Source organism: Monopterus albus, unplaced genomic scaffold (assembly GCF_001952655.1).
Source record: "Monopterus albus unplaced genomic scaffold, M_albus_1.0 scaffold409.1, whole genome shotgun sequence".
Classification (NCBI taxonomy): Eukaryota; Metazoa; Chordata; class Actinopteri; order Synbranchiformes; family Synbranchidae; genus Monopterus; species Monopterus albus.
Genome location: NW_018128289.1, coordinates 420,711 through 430,455, shown reverse-complemented (window position 1 = coordinate 430,455; position 9,745 = coordinate 420,711). Strand labels below are relative to the sequence as shown.

Here is a 9,745-nt window from a genome sequence, read left to right as displayed (position 1 = left end):
TGTGTTATCTTTGACTAATATATAAATTTGTTTGACGATCTGAAACATTACAGTGTGACAAACATGCAAAAAGATAAGAAATCAGTAAGGGGGCAAACACTTTTTCACACCACTGTAAACAATCTAATTCAGGACTTTTGTAAGATTTGAATCTTATAGGCTCTAGTTACTTTTCATAACTTTAGTTTCCTTTAGTTACTTTTCATAACTTTATTTTCCTTGCTTATATACGTATATTAAAACTGTATTGATGACTGCCATATTCTACTGAGTGAAACTTTGGAACTGTATGCTGCAACTTTTGTGGAGACAGGATGTCTGTACCTTCAAGTAATCAGATGGCCTATTTTACATTTTAACAAAGACCTGTTGGCCTGTTTTTCATCTTCACCTAGGCCCGCTTAGCATATTCCAAGTTCTGCTTTGTCATGTAGTATCTTGCAGAGACAGGGGGCCTGCAACCTGAGATGACCACCTGGCCTGTTTAGCATACTCACTAGGTCCTGTTTTGTCCTGTAATAGCCTACACAGACAGGGGGTCTGGACAACCAATTGTTCAGTACTCATTGATTATATGTCACCTGAAAATCACAACACACACACACACACACACACCTGGTTTAGATCACATTTCAGCAAGCAGGCGTGGGCAGAGGTTGACTTGCTCACGCCAAGTGGCCAATGGGATTACGAAGCATGAAATGTGTTACCTCTGTACAGGGCGGACTCAGCCTGAGACGATAAATGTAACTAGAAAACATAACTCGTGGTTCAGAGAACGGATTTCCTGTGTGAGTTCTGTCTCTCTGATCCCAGCGCTGTATGACTTCACCTCTGACCACACTTAAATTTCCTGTTGATTTTATACAGTCCTCTTCTGTTTTCACTTCTTGTGCTTCCAACAAAAGAATTGGGTTTTTTCTAACTCTTTGATAATATGTTTACTGGGTGGTGTTTTGCTTCCTACCCTCAGATCAATAAATCTGACCCTGCTCTGAGTGCTCTGAAACTCATACACCTCACTCTGTTGTCAGAGAACCAGAGAATCTGTCTTCTGGATTCAGAAAACTGAAAATGCAGCATTGGCAAATGTATTAATCAGAAACAGATTTGGTGGGATAAAATGTGCAAGATAACTTTAGGTAGCAGTAATAAATAGGAAATTGTTTTCTTTTTCAATACTGACAACAGAACAACTAACATTGCGGCTTATTGATACTATAGTATTTAATAATTTAGCACTAGTGCCCATTTAATACCAGGCTTCAGTACCATCCCTATTTATTAGTTCATTGCTGGTTTTGATTAATATAGAAATATTGATTTATTCAGTAGGCTGTCTTTATAATATTTTTTCTTAGGTGTACTCTAAGATGATTATGTGTTTTGGATGTCAGTCACAAAGAAATCGTGTTTAATCCTGCTTACTGATAAAGGAAGCATCCTAATATGTTTTGTATTTATAGAGACACATCAAAATAAAATTTTTGGTGCTGCCTGAAGAACTCAGATGGAGATGGAGCCAAGGGTGTGGCACCAGCCACCCCTGTCAGAGTCAAACTGTGACACTTGTCAGTATTAATGAATGAAAAATGAAAAACAATCACAAATAATTGCCTAAAACACAACTACTGTTTTTTTTCTGGTGTTTTATAATTGATAATGGTCAAGCTAGTTTTATTTTGTAATTGGTGGAAGATTGGTTAACAGTGTCACCTCACAGGAAAAAGATTATGGCTTCAAGCCCCAGCTGACCCGATGCTTTTCTGTTTTCCCTATAGCAGTACTGATAATGGATGGATAGTTTTATTTTACATCATGTATGCAGGAGGACCAAGTAAGGAGCACAGCAGTATGTGTGTCTTATTTTTACATAAACTGTTTTTTGTATTGTCTAAAATAAATTTTACACAAAACATGGTTTATTATTTCATAGAACTAGGGGTTTAATTCACTTTTTACATGTGTAAACCTGGCCAACCTGTTCTAAATTTTCTATATCCACTCCTGGCTGGTAGGCATTTCGTATGTAACATCTGTGCACAAAAAATGAATTTTATGGACAGCAGCTTAATTATTATAAAAAACTGATAAAATAGAAGACACTGGAAATAATTTAAGATAAACAGTATTTCTATTAAAAAGGTAAACAAAGCAGCAATGTAACTAATAGGAAATCAGAAAACAGGGAGACCAAAACATTATAAGACTGAGCAACCTTATAAATGCCTGATTCAAAATGCTGGTTCTCAATGCCGTTAGTTAAATAAAGGCCACAATTTGAGAATTTACAGACTTCCCAAACTGCACAAACAACAAACAATCAAATGCAGTAACCTTCCCATGTGTATTTTTTCCATTTTTTTCTTTATTTATTTTTAGAAAATACTGTGATAGTTTATTAAAAATGTTGCAGAAAAAATTTATACAGGTATCCAGCCGGAAATATCTCTATTATCACTTAAGGCAGAAACTGCAAAAAAATTAAGACAAACTACTGGATATACTTATATTTTTTGTAATGCAAAACAAAATATTAATGGTTAATTTTGCTTTAACTGCATAATAATTAATATTTACACTCATTCACTTGCTTTGATAACCCAAAATATTACAAGCCTGGCACAATACTTTACATATTGCTAGCATATGACAATTTGAAATATCTAACATATGTCTTTACAAACCAACTAATATTGATACAAAAAAAAAATTAACTGCCTTTTTTTAAATTTCTAAGTAATACATTGCTGGTCACATTGTAAGCTCAGGCAGTGCTGAGATTGCAAGACAGAAAAAGTCCACAAAGAAAACAACTGGAAGAATAACAGGATGATGGGCAGGTGATGAGATCCAGTCAGTCCTTACTGTATTCTCACTCTTACTGTACGTGTGGCATCTAAAGAGTGGAGGCAAAGCAACATACAAGACAGTACAGTTATGTGATGACCTACAAGACGCACAATGTGCAACTCTCCAAGGATGGGATTGTGTTCGCATTTTGGTTGTTCCGTGAAAAAAAATCAAATAAAGCAAATCAGAAAAAGAATTAAGAACTTTCATATATGCTTACACACACCTGAACAGAAAACAAGCTGAAAAAAAGATCTCAGCCAAAATAAAATAAATAAAAGGAGCTCTTTTAATATATGTTTTCTTTTTTAAATTTCCATCCACAACTATATACCATTTTTCTTTCTTTTTTTGTTTTTCATAAATACATTTCAGGCTGGGGTGTAGAATTTTGTGCCCGATTCAGGCGTCTGATGCATGAAGTCATGAATTTCAACAATTGTTCTCTTTCTTCCTATTGTGTATTTATGGCACAGAAGCCTCTGCAAAGCGTCCCTTTGTCACATAGAAACTGTTCATCTTGTAATGTAAGAATATTAACATCCCCTGGTTGCCATTTCTTTTGGTAAAACTCCTTCCATGAAACTTGGTTCCAAATAGAGTTACTAGTACAGTAACATTCAACATTTTCATGAGTTCATGATCAATTTATACTTTATATATTTTCAAGAAGGCATGGTAGCAAAATAACATCTGCTGAGACTTTGGAGTCTGTGCTTCCCACAGTCAGTCATTCATGCTTGCTTTATGTGGTTAGTGGCTTATCCAAAGGTAGCTCAGTGCCATTCCTGTCCACGCAGAGCTATACCCGTGTAGTGGAGTGGCCGTGGGGTAAGTTGGTACTGTTCTGGCTGCCACTGAAAGTATTGAAGTTGTGCAGAGGCTGCATGCCAGCCAGTGAGTTGGGAATCATAGTGATGGTGCTGGGCGTCATCAGTGGTATGTCGTCAGGTGACCGACGCAAGGTGAGCGTGTAGTCAGGCGGGCAAGAGAGACGCAGAGCGGCGTGGGCCTGCAGTGACTCGCATTCATTTCTCATGCTCCAGTTGCTGCTGCTTCATCTGCAGTGACATCAGCTCCTCGCTCTGCAGGTGGGCCATGTCGTTGGTGGCGGATGGCGCATTGGCTGGAGCAGAATTGCGCTGTGGGGTGGGAACACGCCGGTTGGACTCATGCCGGCGTTTGTCTTTCTTGTAATAGAGTGCGGCGAAAGCAAGGATGTTCAGAAAAAGTAGGGAGGCTCCAACTGCTATAGTGACGCTGAGTTCGGTGGAGTAATCCCTCTTGGTCTCGATCACCACAGTGGACTCCTCAGTCAGGTCGCCACTCTTGCGTTGGTCAGTGGTTTGTTTGGTGTTGGCTGAGGAAACCCCTGGATGGCGGGTGGTGGATGGCCAATTGTTTTTGCCAGGGAACCGTTTTGTGTAAGGGTAGGGGGTAGTGTCTTGCGGGGGTATCTTTGTTGTGGTGGATACGTACTGAAAAAATTCATTTATGTTATGGAGATGCGGAACTAGTTCTAACCAGAACGCAACCTTGGTAGCCCGATAGTGGTCTCGAACCCGAGGTTTGAGGCCAATGTGAAGGTATAGCTGGTCTTTGGGGTTGTACTTGGTCCAGGCTACCTCCTCAAACCTGTTGGGCTTTGTATGGATGAACTTTGTATCCTGTGGAACTGGCTGATTTGGATCCCTGAAAGAGAAAAATACAATACAGAAGAGTTGAAATCAGAGAGATGAAATCAAAGTGCTGAACTGTATACAGTCTAGGATGTAGGGCTGGCTAATTAATATATGGCATCTCTCTCGAAATCCATCATGACACCACACATTAATGGCACATAAAAAAACGACAGTAAAACATACATTCACCTTCATCACCATTTAATAGCCATATTAAAAAGTGGTTTTATGTTTTATGTCACTCTGTAAATTGGTTTTTATTTCAGCTTAAAGCAGCAGGATAATACAATTCAACAAGGTAACTGTCTATTAGAGCAGATGAGTCATACCTCAAAAAAGTTGACTTTTTTTTTTTTTTGCTTTCTCTGTTCAAATTCCATGCATTTCGAGGTGACTCAGAATGCAAAAGCACAGGCTGACAAATGTTCTTTGTCCTTTATGAAACGATGCGTTTTCAGGTCTGTTGTCACATTTTCTTATTATTCAGCGTTACACAGCATGTTTTTTTGTTTTTGTAGTTTACAATTGAGGTATCTCTCTAGCGACTATGTGGGAGCAATTTCATTATCTTTAGAGAGGTGAGGGGGAGTGAAGGCTAGACCACAACCTCAGAGCAGACACGCTGGAGTGTTTGGGTAGCTCTGTTTCTGAGTGTATGTTTGTTCTTGACTTCGTGTGTGTAGGAAGAACTCATCTTGTTCTGCCAAGGAACACTGCTGAATGTCTGACCCTGTATGAGAAACAAACAATCAGCTAGGGCGGATTTCTGTTTGTGCATAACTGAAAGAATTTTATGTGGTTTTACATATGGTACTCGGGATGGAAATATGGATATGCACTTCTAGATCTTACTTTGGAGTTACTGTTGTCAATATACTGTCCAGCTCACTTACTTGCTTATTCTTACTTGCCAATCCAACTAATTCTAAGAAACTGTTGACAGGTAAAGTGACAAAATATGTATATAAAAGAGTCTAGTTTTGGAATTAAAGAAGCTACACACAGTTGAACCTGACTGTACTCCAAGAGCTCCTCACAAATTTATTTTAACCCTTGTGTTCTGTTAAGGATCATAAAAAAGGATTATTTTTTGTGCATTTATAATGACAGTTAAGCTACTACTGTATATTTCTTGTCAGTATAAAACAGTTACATATATTGATGGTCTAACAGCAAAATGCAAAAACAACAACAGGAAACTCCAAAATAAAGAGAAGATTAAACAAAAAAAATTAAAGTGTAATATAGAATAGAGTCACAACATACGTAACCTATATGTGAGCCTGTGGAAGTCCAGGGCTGCCAATTTAAAGGAAAAAAAAGTAAATGGAAATTTATTATTTGTGTCAGGTCCTCTCGGCGCAACCTGCCTCTCTTCCCCTTTCTCTCTCTGTCCTCTTGTCATGCAGGCTAGGCAACACAGCTGAGGCACCACGCATCACTTAAATCAGCAGCTCACTGAGTGTGGTGCATAGCTGAGGCTAGTTCCCACTGATTAAGGATACGGATAATCACCTTTATTGGCCAAGTATGTTACACACAAGGAATTTGTTTCCGGTACAGAACCGATGGCAGCCATCTGTGGCGCCAACTCAACTGATGGCTCTAACCATCAGGGGCAACGGGGGTGTTCAGTGTCTTGCCCAAGGACACTTTGACATGTGGATTGCTGGCACCGAGATTTGAACCTTCAACTTGCTGGTTGGGAGACGACTGCACCACTGTTGCCTTAAGCTTTGCCTATTTAACGCACTGGCAGATGGTCCAACCTCGCCAGATCATTTGATACCGACACGGTGAGGTTGTTGTTATGGTTAACGCTGACATTGATACGGAGTTGTCAGCAAGGCTGTAACGGGCCTCAAAAAGCACAGAGATACAGAGAAGGCAGAGGAGAAAGAGGAAGTTTCAGGGGGTTCATGGTAGTCAATTACTGAGGGAATATCCCCGTCATACAACCTCAAGCAGTGTTTGGAGCTTCAATATGTTTCAAATATGCCACCTTAGTGTGAGAGGTTAAGTTTTATTCCTATGTCCAGGGGTTAGCATATCGTGGTCTTCAAACAGTTAATGACGGCATTCGCTACTCTGCTACCCTGATGGCATTCGCTACTCTGCTCCCCTGACGGCGTTCACTACTCCTCCTGGTTCCTGCTGCTTGCCTGTCTACTCACCTGTCATCCTGGTTCCTGCTGCTCGCCTGTCTACTCACCTGTCATCCTGGTCCACTGATCCTCCTGGTTCCTATTGCTCGCCTGTCTACTCACCTGATCCTCCTGGTTCCTACCGCTCGTCTTCCTGCTCACCTGCCCATCCTGGTCTTCTCAGCCTCCACTGCTCAGCACTGGTTTGGACCACGCCTAACCCATTGACTTTGTCTACTTATCATCTATGTATATTGCAATAAAGACACTTATTTACTAGCACCTGAGGTTGCACTTTGAGTCATTGTCTCTCACCCCCTGATGAGGGACCCCACTGTAACAATTTGTGTGCACCTCATGAACAATAAAGTTAAAATTTAAAAATCAAATTTAATTTTTCAAACACTCACTAGAGAAAATGTCAATGTTCTGCTCAGTCTTTTGCTGCCATACCTGCCCCCACAGCATTCACCTGAATATATGCTGACACATGCTGTTCTTGCTATAACTGTTCAATAAGCATTCTGTCATGCTGGGATGAGCTTGGTGTTTTCTTGTTGAGATTGATGACATCAGAGCCACTGAATTTTTAATGTCAGTTACACAAATATCCAGTGTCTTCCAACATTAGCCACTAGCTAATTATTACCCACTTTAGATTCAAGATTTTTATTTGCCATTTATGCATAAACAGAAAGCCTAGGCATATAGGAATTCTTGTGCAGCTCTCCTTTTGGAATCAGGTAAGGAGTCAAAAGCCAGAAAGAACATTTAGTCTTACAATAGAAAAGTTAAATATGGGCGACAAAGTATTAAAACACAATACACAAAAATAGGTTAATAATATTTTCCACCATGAACTTCAAACATCTACAGTTGTTTTTGGTGGCCTGTTTTAATTTTAGTCTAGTGTTTGTGTGAAGCTGTCATTTTAGTTTTTATTAGTTTTAGTCACATTCATACTCTTTTTAGTCTAGTCAAGTTTCAGTAAACTAAAAGTCTGAGCATTTTAGTGCTATTTTAGTCAAAATTATCCATGATTATTTTCATCTAGTTTTAGTCGCCAAAAACTGATGACATTTAGTTTCTCTTTCTGGTAATGCAATTCTATTTAACCCAGTCAATATAGTACAAGTACCTAGCAGTACAGGCAAAACCAAAATTTTCTTTTAGCCAAACCCATTTCAAACAAGGTTATCTTATTATTTTATTGTTACCTTATAAACTCAAGGATACATCCAGAGTCTGGATTCCAGACACGGAAGACGCTCTGATTTGAATGTACATTTATTTTACCAACCAAATATGTTAGAAGTACACACACATAAATTTAAATAAAATAAATAAAATAAAACAAATAAAATAGCATTACATGACAATGCCAGAAATATTTTCCCAAATGTCGTTTCCTCCTTTTCTCCCAAAGATGAACCCCGGCTGGCAGGCCATCGGTCCCTTTGTCTGTGTCAGACTTAACTTTGTTTGTTGTCGTCTTGTAAATAATGCCACGAGTAGGGCTTAAGGAAGTGATGTCACCTGCGTCTACGCAATGTGACCTGATGCAGCCCCTGAAGTGAGACACAGGAAACAGAAATACTGCAAAATAATAATAATAACATGACTAAACGAGACAAAATAACATAACATTTCATTTCGTTTAGGTCAACGAAAATGAGACATTTTAACATAGTTTTTTCATCAACAATATTGCATTATACATGTAAATATAGTTGTCACATGACCAGCATTTACGTTGCGTCTCATCTCGTTTTCGTCACATGATAAAGGTTCATTGATGACGACATTTAGTCATAATTTTTGTTGACGAAAACAAGTCTACAAACATCATGCTTAGTAATTCACATGGTGGAGTTTGATATGGCATTACACTTGGTGTGGTAGTGAGGGGTTATTGCACATGTCTTGTAAGGGGTTATTGCACATACATATATTTTCCCATTTCTCACATTTTCGTATTAGCCATCAGTCTTACTGCAGCAGGGAAAAAGCTGTTGTAAAGTCTTATTCTGTGTGTGATGATACTGTCTACCCTGCTGTGCCTGACGCTGTAGGTGCAGTTTTTGTGTCTTTCAGTCAGGAAGTCCAGAATCCAGTTACAGGTGGGAGTTGGTACACTGAGGTCTGTCATCTTCCCAATCAGCCTGCCTGGGTGAATGGTGTTGAATGCAGAACTGTAATCCAGGAAGAGCATCCTAGCATACATACTGCTGTTGTCCAGGTGTTTCAGGGTATGGAATAAAGCCAGAGCTGTTGTGTCATCCACTGATCTTTTGATCTGGAATTTTGAGGGGGTATCTGTGTTCATCCTGTCAAACCTTGCATAGAAGTTGTTGAGGCTGTCCAGGAGGGTGGTCCTGGGGGGCTTGTTTGTCAATTTGTTCCCGTAGTTTGTGACTGCCTGGATTCCCTGCCACATACAAGTTCAAGTTCAAAGTGTTTATTTGTCACATGCACAGTTAGGAAACGTGTTTCCCTGTACAATGAAATTCTTACTTTGCTGTCCAAAATGAATGCCACAAAATACAAATGAAATATAAAGTAGATAAATAAGTAACACAAAATCTAAGGCACTTTAAGCAGCAACAAATGCAGCAATATAATAAAAAATATATAAGAATATAACAGAATGTATGCTGCATGGGAGCAGCATGTGCAGCAGTCAACAGTCATTGTGCAATTATGCATGTGCAAACTGAGAATGTAAACAGTACATCACGTATTTCCTGGTAATAAACTCCTCAGCTGTTTAGGAGTCTGATGGCAGAGGGAAAGAAAGAGTTTTTCACTCTAGTGGTCCTGCATTTCACACTTCTGAACCTCCGGCCAGAGGGTAGGGAGGTGAACAGTCTGTGCTGGGGTGAGTGGGATCTTTGAGGATGGAGGCAGCTTTTCTACGCACCCTGCGGTGGTAAATGCTCTGCAGAGAGGGCAGTGGAGTCCTGGTGATCTTCTCCGCAGTCTTTACCACTCTCTGCAGGCGCTTGCAGTAGTGCTGCCATAACAGACAGTGATGCAGCTGGTCAAGATGCTCTCAATGATGCAGCT

At 39.5% G+C, this 9,745-nt stretch overlaps 1 protein-coding gene across 1 annotated transcript in view; it reads right to left on the bottom strand.

The window, feature by feature from the left end:
- Window positions 1–3,153: 3,153 nt before the first annotated feature.
- Window positions 3,154–9,745, bottom strand: part of LOC109951794 (neuroligin-4, X-linked-like) — a 236,133-nt gene continuing 229,541 nt past the window's right edge. The window contains 2 exon segments of the mRNA XM_020586479.1: window positions 3,154–3,886; window positions 3,888–4,545. Coding sequence (XP_020442135.1) covers window positions 3,656–3,886; window positions 3,888–4,545 — 889 coding nt within the window. The 3' untranslated portion in view covers window positions 3,154–3,655.